Source organism: Montipora foliosa, chromosome 4, assembly GCF_036669935.1.
Source record: "Montipora foliosa isolate CH-2021 chromosome 4, ASM3666993v2, whole genome shotgun sequence".
Classification (NCBI taxonomy): Eukaryota; Metazoa; Cnidaria; class Anthozoa; order Scleractinia; family Acroporidae; genus Montipora; species Montipora foliosa.
The window spans coordinates 11223190-11243189 of NC_090872.1; the positions used below are offsets into that span (position 1 = coordinate 11223190).

General features: G+C 41.0%; 1 protein-coding gene across 1 annotated transcript in view; it reads right to left on the minus strand.

Moving 5' to 3' along the window:
• Window positions 1–5552: 5552 nt before the first annotated feature.
• Window positions 5553–20000, minus strand: part of LOC137999822 (uncharacterized) — a 34474-nt gene continuing 20026 nt past the window's right edge. Inside the window, exons 17-23 of the mRNA XM_068845756.1 lie at window positions 18672–18731; window positions 13521–14529; window positions 12757–12827; window positions 12014–12320; window positions 10817–10857; window positions 7902–8069; window positions 5553–7232 (exon numbers count right to left, since the gene is read on the minus strand). Coding sequence (XP_068701857.1) covers window positions 6627–7232; window positions 7902–8069; window positions 10817–10857; window positions 12014–12320; window positions 12757–12827; window positions 13521–14529; window positions 18672–18731 — 2262 coding nt within the window. The 3' untranslated portion in view covers window positions 5553–6626. The remainder of the gene's footprint in view (window positions 7233–7901; window positions 8070–10816; window positions 10858–12013; window positions 12321–12756; window positions 12828–13520; window positions 14530–18671; window positions 18732–20000) is intronic.

Below are 20000 nucleotides of genomic sequence, written 5' to 3' on the forward strand. Positions count from 1 at the left end.
TCATAAATCTCTTTTGGTTTGTAATGTTTACCGTCCACCAAATGTATCAGCTATAACCAGCTTTGACTACCTAGCTAGAAGTTTTGTGGATTCTATGTTAATCAACTTCGCTATTGTCATACTTGGCGACCTCAACTGCAATCTTCTGCACTCCTGCCCTGAGGCAAACCAACTTCTAGATTTTATTACTACCTTTAATTTGACACAGCTGGTTACAAAACCAACAAGAATTACGGATGCATCCTCGTCTCTCATTGACGTGATCATGATTACAGACAATTCCATCGTCAGTTCTAGCGACGTACTTACCTGTTCTATCAGTGATCATAATCTGGTTTATGTGATATTAACACTAAGGACACCCAGAGTCAAGCCTTCTTATGTTACTACAAGGAGCTTCGCCAATTATGATGCAGAACAGTTTTGTAAGGATTTAGCACTAGTTCCATTTCATGTCATGTCTGTCTTTGATGATTTTGAAGACCAAGTGGATACGTTTAATATCCTGTTTGCCGACATTTTGGAAGCTCATGCACCAATAAGAAGGATTAAAATCAAGTCAAAACCAAATCCTTATGTCACTCCTGAAATCCGTCAGCTAATGAAAACTCGTGATAAGTGGCATAAAAAAGCCATCAAAACCAACGACCGCCTCTGCTGGAATGCATTCAAATTTTTTAGACAGGAAGTTAAAAGAGAACTTCGGCTTGCTGAAAAAGCTCATGTTCAGTCCGAAATTATTGGCAGCAAAGGAAATACAAACGCGATTTGGAAAATCATCAATCGCTGCTTGCCCAGGAAAAGTAAGATCTTACCAAACATCAATGACAATCCAACCAATCTTGCTGATAAATTTAATGAATATTTCACTAGCGTAGGAAGTTTAACGGCACAGAAAGCCTACGACCTTGCTATGGAATATGATTTTAACTCTGCCACAACAATATCACCACCAGCAACACGGAAACATGATGAATGCCCTGATGATTTTCAGTTTCATGCTGTTACAGAACAGGAGGTTGGAAAGGTTATCAAGGGCTTGTCTTTAAACAAAGCACCTGGCCATGATAAAATTACTGCCCGTGTCCTTAAGGACAGTTTGCCGGCCATATTATCAGTTATTACAAGCATTATGAATAATTCATTTAGTACCTCTACATTTCCGAAGGCATGGAAAATGGCCGAGGTTGTTCCCGTGTTAAAGTCGGGCTGTTTCGAAGATCCATGTAACAACCGACCTATTTCATTACTGCCTATATTATCCAAGGTGTCTGAGAAGCTAGCTCACCGTCAGTTTGTTGACTACATAACCACCAATAAGAAGTTGTCTGAGCACCAGAGTGGCAATCGTAAATTTCATTCTACAGAAACTGCTCTTTTACATGTAACAGATGATTTTCTTATGTCTATCGATAAGAGTGAAGTCTCTGCTGTTGTTCTGTTAGATATGTCTAAGGCATTTGACAGTGTCCGACACGATATTCTCCTTCAGAAACTACAACAAATAGGTATTACGTCATCTAGCCTGGAGTGGTTTCACAGTTACCTGTCTGGTCGTAGCCAAAGAGTACGGATTGTGGATGCTGTTTCAGCCTCTCTTCCCCTAAAATATGGAGTTCCACAAGGTTCTATATTGGGACCTGTACTATTTACCATCTATGTAAACGATCTCCTGGCTGTTCCAGGCCATTGTAAGTCTGTGTGTTACGTTGATGACAGTAAACTTTACCTTTCTTTCCGCTCAACTGACATAAGCTATGCATTCCGCTGTTTGAATGAAGACCTAAGAGAAATTTGTAGATGGTGCCGCCAAAATTCCTTACTAATTAATCCGGAGAAAACCAAAGTCTTACTCGTGGGAGTGCCTCAATTACTGCGTAAATTGCCTCCAGTGTCGATCTCACTTTTAGGGAAGGAAATAACACCAGTTTCTGTGGCTAAGGACCTCGGTGTCCTCATCGACCAGTCCTTAACTTACAACGATCATGTTGCTAAAACTACCTCTAATTGTCTATTTAAGTTAAAACAGATCAGTAGAATTAAACACCTTCTGGACAGAAATTCTCTTTTATTAGTGATGAACGCTTTTGTTTTTAGTAAACTCTTTTATTGCTCAACTGTATGGGCTGACACATCTCAAAGTAATGTGAAGAAACTCCAATTAGTACAGAATTTTGCTGCGCGTATCGTGTTAGGTCTCAGGAAATATGACCACATCTCAGACGGCATAAGATCCCTCAACTGGCTCACTGTTAAGGACAGACTCCTTCTCAACGATGCTGTAATGGTATATAAATGTCTTAATAATTTAGTCCCGAAATATCTGGCTAATATATTTGTATCTCGCTCTCAAATTCATACTAGGGCTACGCGATCATGTAATCTTTTACACATCCCCTTATGTCGTCTGTCATATGGACAACGTTCGTTTACATATCGTGGATGTAAACTTTGGAACAGTATTTGTAATGATTTGAAAGCTGCGGACAGTGTAAACTGCTTCAGGCGCCGTTTAGCGCAGAAGCTATTAAGTGGAGGACATTTGTGTTCAGTTAACTTGTAAATTATATTCAGAGGTCTTTTGTAACTGATTCTAGCTTTTAAATGTAACGTTTATTATATTATTCCTTTTTCTCTTTTCAATTTATATATATTTTTAGACATTGTAACCGAAAAGCCCAAATTGGGAGTTACAATAAACGTATGTATGTATGTATGTATGTATGAAGGATCACGTGCTTATATATATCTTACAAATGCGCATGCGTTCTGTACGAACTATGGTGTGATTAGCTGTGTCCTTACCACAAGTTGAAATGCAAGAAAAAATTCCAAACTATAGACCATCCTTTTTAACATAAGCTCTAACACAGGAGCTGCGAGTAGTCAAGGGGTTAGTTACGATGGCTCAGGGACCGATTAACCTCTTCCTCTTTGGATTGAAAGTAGCACGGGGGCCCCAAACCGAGTTTTTGCTTTTTTTTTTTTTTTTTTTTTTTTTTTTTTCCTACTCAAAAATGGTTTAGAAACGCATTTTACTAAAAAAGTTAACGGTAAAAAACAACAACGGCGATTATAGACCGTTCAACGGTCATTTACAAGTTGAAGGATCTCGTGCTTATATATATCTTACAAATGCCCATGCGTTCTGTACGAACTATGGTGTGATTAGCTGTGTGCTTACCACATGTTGAAATGCAAGAAAAAATTCCAAACTATAGACCATCCTTTTTAACATAAGCTCTAACACAGGAGCTGCGAGTAGTCAAGGAGTTAGTTACGATGGCTCAGGGACCGATTAACCTCTCCCTCTTTGGATTGAAAGTAGCACGGGGGCCCCAAACCGAGTTTTTGCTTTTTTTTTTTTTTTTTTTTTTCCCACTCAAAAATGGTTTAGAAACGCATTTTACTAAAAAAGTTAACGGTAAAAAACAACAACGGCGATTATAGACCGTTCAACGGTCATTTACAAGTTGAAGGATCACGTGCTTATATATATCTTACAAATGCGCATGCGTTCTGTACGAACTATGGTGTGATTAGCTGTGTGCTTACCACATGTTGAAATGCAAGAAAAAATTCCAAACTATAGACCATCCTTTTTAACATAAGCTCTAACACAGGAGCTGCGAGTAGTCAAGGGGTTAGTTACGATGGCTCAGGGACCGATTAACCTCTCCCTCTTTGGATTGAAAGTAGCACGGGGGCCCCAAACCGAGTTTTTGCTTTTTTTTTTTTTTTTTTTTTTTTTTTTTCTTTTTTCCCACTCAAAAATGGTTTAGAAACGCATTTTACTAAAAAAGTTAACGGTAAAAAACAACAACGGCGATTATAGACCGTTCAACGGTCATTTACAAGTTGAAAAATAAAATTTTGACATGTGCGTGCATACATCTTACAAATGCCCATGTGTTCTGTACGTACAATAGTGATTGGTGGTGGTGCTTACCACATGAAGGAGCGCAACCAAAAATTTGCTAACTTAGACCATCCATATATAGATATATATATTCTTATAGAGGAGCTGCGAGTAGTCAAGGGGTTAGTCACCAATGGTTGAGGGGCCGATTAACCTCTCCCTGTTTGGATCGAAAGTATCACGGGGGACCCCAAACCGAGTGTTTTTTTTCTGACTCAAAAAATGTTTATAAACGGATTTTACTAAGAAAAGACGCTAAAGTACGGTTAGGGATGAGGAAGCACGCGAAAGTATGGCAAGGGATGAGGAAGCACGCGAAAGTATGGCAAGGGTTGCTTGGTTATGCTTAAGTATGCATGAGGACCATCACATGAGAGAGAATCCCCAACCACTATGTGACTGCCTACACCAAGTAGTTACCCTTTCTATAGTTACATGCTTGGCTACCTGGCCTTTATATGAAAGTGAGGCTGGACTTGACCACGTCCATCCTTTCTTATGTTTACTCATTCACCCCTAAACCGGCCTAAGCCGGCCATACTTAGTATTTTACTGTCTAGCGCCAGACGATTTTACTCGTCAATGAGGAACCCCAAAGAGTCAATGGTTAATGTTGTTTTCAAGCTAATTAGTTGGAATTTACATAAGAAAAGCCGTGAGGTTTCTATCAAAACAAAGCCTCACTTTCATTCATAAGCCAAGTTACTAAGCACACGACTGTAAAATAGTCTATTTTCTTGGATATGATTTGAGGGACGTACGTTAACCGTATGTTTAATACGCTTTGACTCGTCAAATAAAGATTAATTATTAATTTTCCAGACAAAGGGGGGAGGGAGGGAGGGAGGGAGGGAGGAAGGAGGGGACCTGAATATCTGGTCAAAATAACACAAGAAATTCTTGTCGACTGTTTCCCGGTCAACACTAGTTTCCATCCATCAAACTGAGATTGGACATTCGTAACAATTACACGACTCAATATCCCATGTTAATATTGACAAGCTTACTGCTCTAAAAAGAATGAAAACAGGCAGAATTACGGCTTTAGTTCAACGAGAAATAGCGTTTATAAGCTATGCCACGCTGATCTACAGTATTTAGGTCTAAAAACCCCGTTGAAGACGGTTAACTTTCAATTGTTTTGCTGGGTACTACTAATTTAATACTCTAAAAAATTCGATTTTCCGGAAGGTTGTCTCGTTAATCTAGTGGATATCGGAAACTGCAAGGTGAAGCCATCGATCCGGGTTCAACTCTTTGCCTCGCCTATTGTGAATCTTCTCAGCTTGTTTAAAATCTTTGTTTCGTTGAAGTAGATTTGAAGTCTAAAGTAGACTGTACGTCGTATAAATTGAATAAAAAGGAAAATGTCAGTTTGAGGGATGGAAAGAAGTGATGACCCTGTTTCCCGGAGACCTATTGCGCCAGCTGCAGCTACAATTTCGGCTTGGATGTCAGTGCGATCTACCGCGGCGATATCGCAAAAATTGCAAAACAAAGTCGAAACTTCAAGAAAATTCGACACGATTTAATTTTAGCAAACTATTTGCATTTATCGAGGGTCCCGGGTACCTTTTTTAAGAAGACCCAAACGGAGACTGCGAGAGGAAAAAAACGGACGGCAATGAAGGCACACGTCACATCACTTCAAATTTAATTTAGTCCTAGGAACAGTTATCACCACGACATCTTCATCACATAGCGACAAAACAACAACACAAAGTACATTACTGAGGCAGTGAAGCCCGGCAACGCATTGCTTCAAAAGCGTCTCTCGCTTACTGTCCAGCAATGGGTATCTCCACTGGCTAGAAGACAATACTTGACTTCGGTTGCACGAAAGGGCGATATCACCTCCAAAGGCAGCAACTAAACATCTCATAAATACCTCGAACTAACCTAAGCTGTTGATATGCGCGCGCAGCTCTCGCGAGTGTTTCACGCCAGCAACGACTATTGTGAGTGTTTCAGCATGACACAAATGCCAGCCGACACTCAAGGAATTCAAGAGCCGAGCTGTTTCTTACGGCATCGTAATATACAGCAGACGTAAAGAAACTGCTTATTCATACCTCTTGGACATCGAAACGAGCTGAAAAGTGAACTATAAAGACGTAGGCTGCAGTCCGTTCAATTTGCAAACAAAGTGTTTCCACGGTTTTCCCTGAGTTACTAGTCCTGGAAACAGTCCATATTTTTCCCACAAGCTTTTTAGGTTTTCAAGTACGTTTAGTGTATTTTTGTAATTTTGCAACACAAAAAAACCAGTCCGAGCACAAAACGATAATTTGAGCGCAAGATTCAGGCGACGAAAAGCAGAGCTCATTTCAAATATATTTATATAATATATATAATAAGCTCACGAGTATTGCCTCCTCTGCCCGGAAAGAGATTTTTTGCCTTTTTTTTTTTTTTTTTTTTTGGAAATCGCATCCAATATTAGGAAAACAACCAAGCCAAAAAGATCAGAATTGCTGTACTGCATAAGGAATATATAATTTTTCTAAAATGAAAACAAAATAGTCAATTGCCACCAATTGTGACTGAAAAAGAAAAAAATGTTTTTGTGCACCCCTTTATTACACGCTCTTGGATTCAACTGAGTATAGCACGACTCATTATTCAGTGCTCCACTTGTTTGATAATTTTCCTTTCAAGAATGCCTAGTCCACATACAATAATCATCGTCGAGTCATTCCATTAATTTTTACTTATATTGCGCCCGCAAGCTAGCGCCGGCCGAATGCGGGGCGCCGCCGCCAGCGGACATGCTGGACGATAAACTGCCGTGAAAGTTTGCAAACTGTTGGCTTCCAAAGTAATAGTCTGCACCGCCCTTGCCTACGGTATGATCGCTTCCAGGCATGTGCGATCCAGCGGTCTGAGACGCGTTAGAATACGCGTGCGCACCATGTATCAGAGAGCCCTGAATTTGAGCGTGCTGCGACTGTGCATTGTAGTGCTGGTCACCTCGGTGTTTTTGATATTTCTTTGATCGGAATCGGACATTGTTGCCCCCGGCACCTTGTTGCATGGCGCCGCGAGGAGTTGGCTGGTTTTGCACTTGTGAGTTGTAGCCGCCAACATGTTGCTTATTCTGGTACCCAGTCGATGATCGCTGGGGACGCCATGCTTGTTGATGCTGATTCAGGTAGAGCTGGGGCTGATGCACAGACATTCCCTGGTGATGTTGCTGCTGCTGCTGCTGCTGCTGAGCTTGGGTCTGTCCAGGACTGTTCCTGTCCATGGAGTTGCGATCAGAAAAACTGGTGTTCTCCTGCACAACTGGCGGGCCTTGAGCTGGGTGATATGCCTGAGGATTCATAAAAATCTAACATTAGAAACAGTGATAACAGTGCTTGACGACTGACGAGGGGTGTAATCGTTTCCTTGAATTTGCAAGCCAGTTCGAGCCGACGGAGTTACATTTCTGTGCTGAATGAACTGTGACTATAGAGGGGGATAGCTATCATAAGCATCCATGCATTGTGATCAGACATCAGACACCATTACTGGATCCATCTCTTCTTTGACAGAGCAAATCGACTAACCCAATGTTGCACCTAATTCAAATCTCGCGGGGTTAGATTCTTCCCACGTTGTATTTGCATTAAAATGTAGCATTCACATTTTAAATGATACAGAAATACCTGGAACAAAACGTTTTATTCCCAAAGGGTTTGAATTGGGTACAACATTGAGTTAGCCGATTTGGTATATTTACGACCCTAACATGAAAGTAATTCAAATCCGTCCAAGAAAGAAAAAAACATTGGACAAGGCATCTAATTGTAGCGACACAAATTGCTCGTGGCTTAAGGTTAATGCCTCCTGATTAATCATACAAGACACCCGACATATAGACCACGCCCTTTCTCCAATACTCGCCCAAACGTCAGTGGCCCTTTATGATCGGCTTGTCACGTGTTACACACGCGCAGCCACACGCACGCGAACACACCCGATGACGGGCACAACGTACCTGCATTTGTTGCGGCTGATACATCATTTGTGGAACTGCAGGGGATAGCTGCTGACCCATTGATACAGCAGCATGGGGTGGCAGGTGGTCCGCGGAAGGCATGGGGAAAACGGGTGGATAATACATCATCTGTTGACTCGCCCAGTGCTGGCTCATAAACAGGTGATGCTGAAAACAACACAAAACCTACATTATTGACAGAACTGACTTCAATTTGAAATCTAATTTCAGATTACTGCGGGGCAGGAAACAATTGTGGCGATGGTCCTTGGGAACAATTCAGAATGACCAAAGAATCCCAACAGAACCCTGGATCAAATGAAGTTACAGTCCTGGGGCCCGTTTCTCGAAAGTCTCGAAAACTTTTCGGGCCCGAAAAGCCATTTGTGAAACTGCTATCCGCTTGATTTGGAAAGCTGATCTTTTAACACGTTTTCAAGGTAGCAAAAAGCAAAATGACTGAAGTTTGACGACTTAAATCCTCTTCGTTCTTGAGATACAAAGGAAATTGTCATACCCGAAAATGGCCCGTAAAGTTTCGGGACTTTCGAGAAACGGGCCCCTGGCCCGCGTTGTTCGAAGCATGGTTAGCGCTAACCGACGTTAAATACCATGGAAACCTATAGGTTCTGATACCTCTTAACCAACGGTTAGCGCTAACCAGCCTTCCAGCAACCGGCCCCCGGACAAAAACCGTTGAGACTCTTCTCAAGTTTTGTGCTTGTGGACAATAATTACAACAAATGCCCAACAATACGCTCTCCCCCTTCCCAACCCAAAACAATATTGTTTATGAAGAAGCGGAAATAACCGAGATGGCCCTAAACAACAGGGTGTTTAAATAACAGGAGCTTTAGCAACGACGACAGGAACGGCAACGAGAACGTCATCTCAAAACATAAATTCTGATTGTTGTAATCACTTCACGACTATTCCATGCTTTTTAATATGACAAAGGTATAAGGTCCCCCAGGGATGAAAACGTTATGAGCGGCGCTTAATTTAGGGGAGGAAATTAACCTCAAATTTGACTATTTCCCGTTGTTGTTGCAAAGCGTTTTCATGCGTTTTCATGCGTGGAAAACGTACAAGCGGCACAAAGGATGCGCGAAAGTGTTTACAGAAGTTTCAAAAATGGCAAATCTAAATAACCTTCGTTAAAATCCTCGTCACAAACAGCAAAATGGTCATTTAGCACCATTTAAATCAGCAATCGAAAGTGTGCTTGTTAAAACATTTTCACCGTTCGATCAAAGTTTTTGAGGTTCATTTGAAATGGAAATTGAAAGTGCAGTTGGTAAAGGATCCACATGAAATGGTGGCTCTAATTGAGGTGAGCGTTAGTTTGTTGTCAAATGACCCGTCTTGTTTCCTTGCAACCATGTGGAACTTTCTTGAACATTTTTTTAATTGCTTGATTTCAGTAAGAAATTCGTTTTGGTGGGCGACCAGCCCTACAAGAGAGAATTACTCCGAGTGAAACAAATTGTTGGCGTAAAGATTGCTTAATTTTCAGCAATAATTATCTGGAAAAACGAAGTCAAACACTGGTTGGCAAAAGTATGAACTCTTCTCTTACCTTTGAAAACTTTCAGGCCAAATTTTGTGGCCTTCTTTGTCTTCTGTAGCAGCATCATTTTGTATTCTCAATATTTCCGATTCATAAATGCTGGCGAGTTTACGCCGGCCATTTTGTTTTGTTTGGATCAAGCATTATTCACTCCCTACGGAGTGAATAATGCTCAATTACTCCGAGATAGCGAACCAAACAGATTTGCTTGAAACACCAAGATCACTGAGTGAGTAAATACTAATAAGGTTTATTTCGACGATCATTTTGGGAAATCTTTGCAACGTTGTTGTTTACACTTTCTGCCATTAGCAAACGACTTTGCAAATTGAAAACATGTTACAAACAAATTGGAATCAAAAGTTCAAAGAACTTGTTGAACTTTTTCAAGTTTCTGATTTAAGGCCTTTTGGTTCTATTGATCATGCTCAGCGAAATAGATATCTGTTTACAAACATTGCTTTTGTTATTCAGATGTGCTAACCACAGAAACAAAAGACCCTTTGTTTCGACAGCCAACGAGGCTCTGGTTGGCACATTAATGACAGTAGGTGACGTCAACGATATCTTCGCCATTAAAAACTTCTGAATTATTGGGTGAAAAGCTCTAATGATACTAAATATCCCTTGAGAAAATTAGAATGCTTAAAGGAACAGTTCTTAAAGACCATCTGGTAGATCAAGCAAAATTTTCTAGTTTCGAGAAAGACAAGGTCCGGAAACTGTTCGGGCATTTTAGGCGATATACTCTCTTTCTTAAAAAGGAAAACGTTTCAAGTCACGGAGTTTTTTAGCACTTCTCATGTCTTAAAAACTATGTTGAAGGATTAGTTTTTTAAGAATAAGCCGATTTTAGTTTCACGAATCCCTTTTTGGACCCAAAACGTTTTCCATGGGATTTTAGGAAACCCCAGGTTTCTTGGTTAATCGATTTGAAAATAATGGACCTATGCCGGTAAGGTGAGATTCCTATACCAAATAAAAATGCAGTAAAAAGATGAAGAGTTAAAACCACATTTCGACACCATTCTGGCGTGTAGCAGTAAATAGGACATTTGCTTGATGACGCCATTTGACTACAAGTACCAGAATCCTTCAGGTTTCGCTTTTCTCCTGTTAATTAGAGCTATTGTTATTTTTACCCCACTGGGAATACAAAATTAAAATATGAAAAGGAAAACAAACTGAATTGTGGTAGCTGTAGTCAAATGACGCCATCGTGAAAATTTCCTATTACGTAATCAACTAGTGTGACCACCACCCCACCCCTATCACATTATGTTTCGTCAAATTAAAACAATTATCGATGAATTGCAAAAGACGTGAAGTCAGGTGAGTTACCTACCTGGAGACCAAGATTAAAGAAATAACGAAGAGTATTTGGATCTGAAAAGAAATAAGATGCAAACCATTGTTTTACGGATGGTAGCAGATTTTAACGTCACGGCGCACCTGGCATGGTATGCAAGCGGGCGTTGCAGATAAAAGGCGGGAAACGTTTCCATGGCAAATATTTCTAAAATGATGTCATCCGCGGAAGAATAACTTTCCTTTCAAAAGACGCCTTGCAAGTCGGAAATAGGAAGAAAGCTTTTGTTTACAAATACAGTCATGGGTTTATCTCCAAACGTGCAAACATTAGATGACCCTCTTAAACAACTGAGGGGAAAGTGCCATTCCATTTTCAAAAGTAGAATTCTTAGTGTAAAGACGATAAACCTTGTCAAAAGTTCAATGAAAAAGCAACACGGAAAGTGGGGGTCGAATTTCTTGGTGAAGTTGATTGTTCCCCTTTTTCTTACACAACTCATTTTGAATACATGTTCGGAGAAGGGACAAGTCCTCTACTTATCGAATAGTCTGTAAAATCAAATCAAATCAAATAGAATTGAGGCAGATCTACTGATGCTTTGTTGTCAGAAGGACAAAAACCTATCGGAGCAACTCAACCCACAAATTACGCCGGGTTTAACGATCTAAGCCAGGCCACAGGCTAAGTGAAAGTGTAAGGCGAAGTGGGCTCTCGCTAATGGCACAACCCTGTTCACTCACGGTTTAATCCACCGGTCGAAACAATTGATGATACATGATGCGACCAAAAATTAAGCAAAATTTGGCATCTGAAGAAAAACTTTGACGAACGGTGGCTTTTTCCATTCAATGTTTACAACAAAGAATGCACTTGCTGCTTTAAAAACAAATAGCACAGTTATTCTTTTTTTCCTACATGGTCTGAATCCAGAAGCCATTTTAATACCAAATAGTAGGATCATCCGGAAAGTGTAGTCCTGAAAAGGACTGTTTTGGATGATAATGTTTTCGTGAAAACAAAATACAGTCCTTCTCAGGACTATACTCACCCGGACGATCGTACTTGACTTTCTTATGAATAACAGTCTTTTTTGGCGCATATATTTTCATTTAAGAACAAAAAAACCCAGTCTCTGTTACCTACTAAAGCACAACACGCACGTCAGTCTTGCTAAGTTTCAAAATTGAGTGTAGCGCCATCAACAGAAATAAGAAATCAGTTGAACTTTACCGTCTGGGAGATCTGAGCCATCACTTTCCACGGACATTCCCGCAGGCATGCGCGGCTGACCGGTCATGTTAGGCGGCTGGAAGTACATCATGTGAACGTATGGCAACGCCTGATAAGGTACCTGGTGCTGGGAAACTGTGTGAGAGCTAGAGGGTCCAGGCTGGGGTGCCTCAATGCTTTGATTTGATTCCTCAAGGGATGGGGAGTGGTTAGGTTCGGTGTCGTGCCCTGTAGTGGTGGTGGTGTTATTACTCGGGATTGGGTTTTTAGCTATGGTAGTTTCGTCTTCAGATGCGTCTTGGTTGGACTGTAAAAACAAAGGAACAGATGATGTTAAAGATGCTTTCCCACACTATCTTGGTCTCCTTGTAGAATGCGTCTTTAAAGGAACATGCAGTCCTAATAAAGAATAACTTTAAAGTGGCCCTGTGATAAAAAAAAATCTCTGTCTTTTTTTCTTCGGATTTTGAAAGTGTGTTTGCTTAGCACCTAACTGGCAAAATTTTGAGCTTTGACTTTTATCCAAAGGCCGTTTACTTTGAGTGTAAGTTTTGGATTTCACGGTCCGCCATTACTCACGTTCGAAACTGACCGATTGGACCTTAGAGGGTTGGATCCAGGGAAAAGGGACGTCAAAGGCTCATTCCCAAAATTTCCAGCCATTGAGTATCGCAAAGAGAAGAGAAACAATTGTAGGCCTAGCTTTACTCGCTGTCACAGAGAAAAAAAAACACCATACTCACAGCCAATATAGAAACTGAGGGGTTCTCTTGTGAAACTTCTGATGTAGGCGCTGGCTTCAACTCAACTGAAACTGCAAAAGGACACATACAAATTCGAGCGGCAACTTACTCGCCGTTGGGAAATAATAACCTTGGGCCCGTTTCTCGTAAGTCCCGATTACTTTTTGGGCCTGACAGCTGGTTTCTAAAAAGCTAGTGTTTCAATCGGAATATTTTCAAAACAGCTAAGAGTTAAATGATTTTCATGTTGAAAACTGATAAAAAGGGAACTTTCGAGAAACGGGCTCTTTGTCCGAAATTTTGAGCTTGGTTTTTAATAGTGAATGAAGCCACAATCTGATTTCCCTTATTCTCAGTCACAATTGCACCTCCTGTCCAAAGCAGGGCACTGAAGTTTATGCTTTGATTAAAGTGGCTATCACTCCAAAAAGGTTTCCACTGCAATAATTCTCCGTTCTTGTTTTTTAGGGCTCAGACGGTTGGAGTTAACTCTGATTCAAGTAGCATGAAGGGACTGGAAGGAATGTTAGTTCGTTGCAGTATGTAGCTGGTACTCATCTGGGTCGAGAAAGAGAGAGATGGAGGAATAGTGTGGAGCAACGTTTCTTATTTAAGGAAACAACAAGGTGACTGAGGTAGGCCACGAACCAGCGACCGAAGCGCTGACCGCTATTGCACTGTGCCTCCACGGCTAAGAAACAAAGCTAAGGCGAAATTACCTCAAACCTCACCACGCTTGCATTGTATTGAATTACCATACTAACCTAATGTGGAAGGAGCAAGGATGTCTTTCTTCCCATCGTTACCGGCTACCACATCCTTTCCCGTGTTGAACAGCAATTTAACTTCTCCGCTTTCATTGAGAGGTTCTGCAAATGTGACAGTCTTTTTCTCCGGGTTAGAGGAGGGCGGACTCTCTGCTCCAACAAGGGCTGGTTTTAAGCTTGGAGAGTCGTCCGGCTTTTTCGATAATCTCGCGTCATCCTTGTTTGTGTCGCCCGGTTCCGCCGCCGCCGCCGACGCCGACGCCGACGCCGACGCCTCCGTAGCCTGAAGCGTTTTGTTGCTGCTCAGGTTTCTCATTCGTATGACACCTCTCACTCCCTGCTTCATCGACGATGGTGGCTCTGCCGTCTTCTTGTCGTTCGCTTCAAGCTCTTTGACCTCATTCTCTCGAGGTTTTGGTTCACCTCTTTCTGGCGTTTCTTTAGACCAAGCAGTTCTCCTCGCGGGAGAATCCACTAGTTTAACCTGCTCAACATTGGAGGCGTTCAATTCAGTAGCAGACGCAGTTCCTGGTTGCTTCGTTACATTGAGCGTAGCTTCCTTTGAGAGGTCCTTGCTGTCTTTGACTGGATTCTTTTCTGAGGGAAATGCCGATTTGCGTACCTCATTAGGCTCTATTTTCTTTTCCGAAGTTGCAGTGCTGTTGCTTGTTTCTACGGTGTCAAGTTCGCACTTCTTTGCAACTCCACTTTCGTTGTTTAAACCTTCGACATTCTTAGAAACTGGTTCTTTGTGGTCTCTTGTTGGCAATTTCTCCCTCCTAGTTTCCAATTCCTTCTCATCAACCTTGGCAGAGGTGGATTGGTGATTAATCGTCGTAGAGGGAACAGGTGGTTGTTTGTTGTCTGTTGCTGCACTTGCTGCGAATTGCTCCTTAGGGGTTACGGGACCTGGCGTCCCTGGCGTCAATCGGCTCCAAAACTCAGCTGAGGCTTGATCCTGAGACGGTTTGGCGGACGGTTGAGGCTTCTCATCCACCTGTTGAGTCTGAACAAATTGCAGAGGAAAAGGTGAGTGAGTGAGTGAGTAAAACAGTAAACAGTAAATCTTTATTGCGCCTTACTCTCCAAAGGGAGGTATCGGTCTCGTTACAATAAAGGTGATGATATCTACTAGAATAACTAATTAACTAAAAAGATCATACAATTACTTGTAATACAAGTGTTGGTATAAAATTATTATTTTAATTATTTTGCATTTAGGAAGTCTTTTCTCTTCTGAAACATTAAATATGTGTATTTACCTACTATCTTTGAAATGCTTTCGTTTTCTAGGGTAAGTAAATACCGTATTTTATCCTCATCATTTAGGCTTTTGAAAACAACATCGTGTGTTGAAAGGAGAGAATGGAGCTCATTTCTAATGTTATCGTACCCTGGGCAATACATCAAGAAGTGCCGCTCGTCTTCTATATAGCCTCTATTGCAGACTAGACACGTTCTTCCATCTACTGGGATTGGTGCACCTCTATTTTCGTATTTCCCAGTCTGTATTCGCAAGCTATGAACCCCCAGACGCAATTTTGTCATACTTATTCTATGTGCTGGGTTTCTGATAGTTTTGAGATAGTCTTCCAATTGGTAGTCGAATTTGACTTCTTTGTGTGTAAATTTCTCTCTAGAGCCTTCGGAAGTGTTGTTGCGAGCCTTCAGCCAATTTCGAATGTAGTCCTTTTTAAGCTGTTTCTTTATGGAGGAACGAGCATTCTTAACGTGTAGTTGGCTTGATGTATTGCCTGTAAAGTGCATTCGTATAGTTTCGTCATTATTTAATACATCAAAAAATTGGCTGTGATTTTTTGCGTGATGAAAGGCTTCCTTTAATAGAGGGTTGACTGTTTTATGCTGTAGTCTAAGCGAGTAACTAAATATTGAAGCTTTCATGTCTATACTTAAAGGGTACCGTCCAAGTTCTGCCCTACAGGCAATGTTCTCTGTGTACTATGGGGTATTTAGTGTTTGCTTACAGAACTTGATATGGACTTGTTCGATAGTGCTTTTGTCAAAATGGGTCTTATATGATAATAGCTCCGGTCCCCATATTTCGCATCCATATAGTAGTATAGGTTTGACAAGGGCATCAAAAAGCTTATTCTTAATTGTAATTGTGGTCGTATCCGAATTGGAGAACAATGAGTGAGTGAGTGAGTGGGTGGGTGGGTGGGTGGGTGAGTGAGTGAGTGAGTGAGTGAGTGAGTGAGTGAGTGAGTGCACTCACGTGACAAGGCGCGCACACTGATTTAATTCAATTCCCTTAAAGTGCCCCTGTGACCAAAAGATCAATTCATATTTTTCTTTGGATTTCAAAACTATGTTAACAAAACACTACGTGACCCACGTTTTAAGCCTTGGTTTCAAAAGACACCTCTTTATTTTAACTGTAAATTTCCTATTTAATGGTCCGCCATTACTAACATTATGTTCTTGAGAGAGCTGGATCGAGGAGAAAATGACGTCAAAGGCTCACTAGTTTAAGAATGCAATACGTGTGTACGCCGCAGAATTAATATGCAGCACGGGGGTTTTGGGCTTTCAGACTTTTAAACTTACGCTTTGCATAGTATAATAAGCTGCGTTCACACTCTGAAATTTTAAGCTAGTGAGCCTCTGACGTCACTTTTCCCTGAATCCAACCGTCTGAGGTCCAATCGGTCAGTTTTGAACGTGAGTAATGGCGGACCGTGAAATCCAAAACTTACACTCAAAGTAAACGGCCTTTGGATAAAAATCAAAGCTCAAAATTTTGCCAGTCAGGTGTTAAGCAAACACACTTTCAAAATCCGAAGGAAAAAAGGAAGTGGTTTTTTTGATCACAGGGGCACTTTAAAGTGCACCTAAACTCAAATATTTTTCACCTACAGTATTAATCTCCCCACCAAAAGCAAACAGTGACGTTTGACCATTTTTACCTCAAGACGCGCAAGGTTATCAAAACTAGCAGTAATTTGGACCCACGAGCATGATGCGAGAGACATGGCCGGGTCTATTCTCGATTTTACTTCGCAAACTGCTTTGCAATGCAGAATTTCTTTGAAGACAGGACTGCAAAGCAGTTCGGGACGTAAAATTGAGAATGGACTGATGCCTCTCACATCACGGTGGTGGGTCCAAAACTAGCTACTGCTAGTTCTGCCAAGTTTACGAGGCCTGAACGGCACGGAAAAAGCGAAATTCTGGGTAACAATGGTAACAAATGTTTCCTTTGGATGAAGAGATTTATCTTAGGAAAGAAAGATATTTAAGTTGAGGTGCACTTTAGGATTGATACGCTGCACCAACCAAGATGGCCGTCGTGACGTCAAGTGACGTGAGAACGATCCATTGGCTAACTGCGAAAGTGGTATCAAGTTAGCTGATAGAAGCAAATTGACCAAAGCGGGGAATTTGGAAGCTGGCAAAGGGCTAACTTTAGTTTTCTTTTTCCTTTCAGTGGTCGCCACGTGATATCACATTTGCACCAACCGACTTAGTTGGATGAGGAATGGTCCACCTCGAGAAAGATTGCGGGTTCACGGGATCTTTAAATCAATAAATGGGCAGAAAATGCCGCCTTATAATTAACACTAGGGAGCTTAAGCACGCGCGTTTTTGAGACGTGGACGGCAACCGGTAGAGATACATTGTAATTTCGTGTGCCAGGACAGTGGTATCTCCCAGATATTTGTATTAATCATCTCTAATGGAGAAAACATACATAGCAATGTAAATGTGGTTGTGTGAAAGCAAGTTAAAAGGGAAAAGAACTCACTTCCTGTTGCCGTCCGCATCTAAGTGCTTAAGCTCCCTAGTTATTCCACGAGCGCGCGTTGGATATGAGATGACAGAAAGCCAACGAGGCACGTAGTGTCGAGTTGGCTATAATCATCTCATATCCAACAAGCGCGAGTGGAATAATTGTTTTGTTAAAAACGCGCACAAATTATGGATAAATCTTCCTTTTTTTCCTTCAGCAATATCAGTAAACTTACTGATATTTGTAGAGCATGGTATAATAGCTGACGTGATATGATGGCTAAGCCAATCAAAACTCTAGAATTGCATTATCCAATGATCTAGTTTTCATGATTAACCGATTATTCCTGCCAATCGCTGACGCTTCAAGCGTTAGCAGTTCGTCAGTGGGAATAGTTTTGGCGTTTCACAGTCCACTAACACAGCACCAAAGTTTAAGAAACTTTCCCCATCATTCATCAATGAAAAACGAAACCTGCCACAACTTTTTATTTTTAAAACACACACAAACGATAGCAAGTTTTTTGTCGAACTGTATTACAGCGACCACACTACAGCTGGCCTTGCTGTTTAGTATAGTTGCACGCAGAATTGGAAACCGGAGATAAGCGCCGGCCTGATGGGCCTTCCTAGACTCGTAACAGAGACTTCTTTTTACGCAGAATTCAATTTGGCCAAAGCCCAGGTAGAGAGGAATAGCCGTTTACAAACGGACGGAGCAGCTTTAGCATAAGGCAATTGATGTTCAGCGACGAGAGAACATAGTTTGGTGTCATTGGAAATGGAACGAGTAGAGGGTTTTTTACCACAATTGCTTGTAATCTCGCAATCTGATTTGCTAATTTGCCGTTGTCGATAAGAGTCTAGACAACGCTGCTCGCGTCATGCTTGCGTCAATTTGTCACGCAATGTAATAGCGAATCACGAACGCTCATTTTGGGAAATAAACCAATCATATTGCGAGAAAGTTATAGACAACGCTTTGCTCTTTCTTTGAGTTATGATTTTGGTCACGCTCTGAAATAAAAACTTTCTTTGGCGTTGAATATTGTGGTAAAAAACAAATCGAAAGTGGTTCATTGTTGTCTGTACTCTTATCGACAACGATATTCGTCATCACAGTGGTCAAAATTTGTTGTAGACTCACTCGGCTACGCCTCGTGAGTCCACAACATTTTGACCACTGTGATGACCAATATCGATGTCGATACGAGTACAGACAACGCTGAACCACTTTCGATTTGTTAATGATCATTGCGGCCACGGTGGTATACCAGTCGCAACATAAAGAAAACACAAAAGATAGCGATTCTTTTGTCAAATTGTATTACAGTGACCACACCAAATAACACAACGCAAAAGAAAAACATGCGTGACCTTTCTTTGAACATAACTTACTGGCAAAGCTGGAAATGCTGCGGGATCCTTTCCTTGTAATTCAGCTAACTTTGCTTGTTCCTGCAAGGAATACGAAAATAGTAGACCTATCTAATAAAAAAATCTAGTTTACAAATCCTGGGTATGTTTTTCTTCCGGCAAATAAACTGTATGCCAGCTGACAGAAATTTAACGAGAATTACGTATAATAATAACATTATTTAACATTCGGTTGTCGTTGAGATAAAAACGCCATCAGAAGTCACTTCTACGGGTTTTCCTACCAGGGCTGTAATTTGAATAAAAAAGGAGATCTTGCAAGTCCACAAATGATATCCAAAAAGCGAGTTAATGATAACAGCTTGTTGCACCAAGACCAAAAGAAAGGAAAGGAAAGGAGAGGTGTCCTTCTGGGCAAACCGAAGTGTCCTCATCGAAAGTCTCCACACATCGTTGTTTATAACAGGAAGGATTATGGTACTGTACATGTACATGAAGTACTCATTGATCAGCACCTGTGGTCAATATTAAACACTTAATGACTGGTCCCGAGGGAAACAGTTCATTTTGTTTCCCTCGAACCTCAATGTTTCCCTCGGCAGACTTTTGGCGGGAAACAACTTTATTGTTAGATGCCATGTGACCTCGAAGTAACCAATCAGAGCGCGCGCTGCTGGGAGAAAAAACTCAGAAATATAACAATCATAAATGGCGACCCCCTTTACCATACTTATGTATTTATGTTAATTAGACCCACTGCCCTCACTTTGAAACAAAGATTCTTTTGAAATTTGCTGGTCGTAGCGAGGTTAGAAAGGCTTATTACGGGTAGCATTAAAACAGAAGAATATTTCATTTGGTCACCATTATGAAAGAGGCATCATAAGAATATTCAATTCATGGTATATGAGGTACTCAGATTCTCGGACGAGGACGAGGACGAGAACGAGTACGAGATTTGACTGCCCTTTTTTAGCGAAAATACTTAGAAAATTCATAACCCAGACGATTAATGTTACTCTTTGTTAGCAGCATAGGTTGCTCAATTATTCTTATTGTTGGTAACTGAGCCTTTTCCTGATCGCAAAATCCCAAAATTACTACCGTGTTGGTGAATTGTTTTGACACGACGACATTTTTGCAAAACCTCGTACTAAAATGACGACGGTATACACCTTATTCCAAAATGGCCGCCATTTTAGCATTCTTTTGTTTCCATGCATATTGGCCCTTATGGCCTCGCTTTCAAACGTAAAATTCAAAAGAATATTTTACCTTGAACGAGACCATAAGGGCTAATTTGCATGGAAACAAAAGAATACTAAAATGGAGGCCATTTTGGAATAAGGT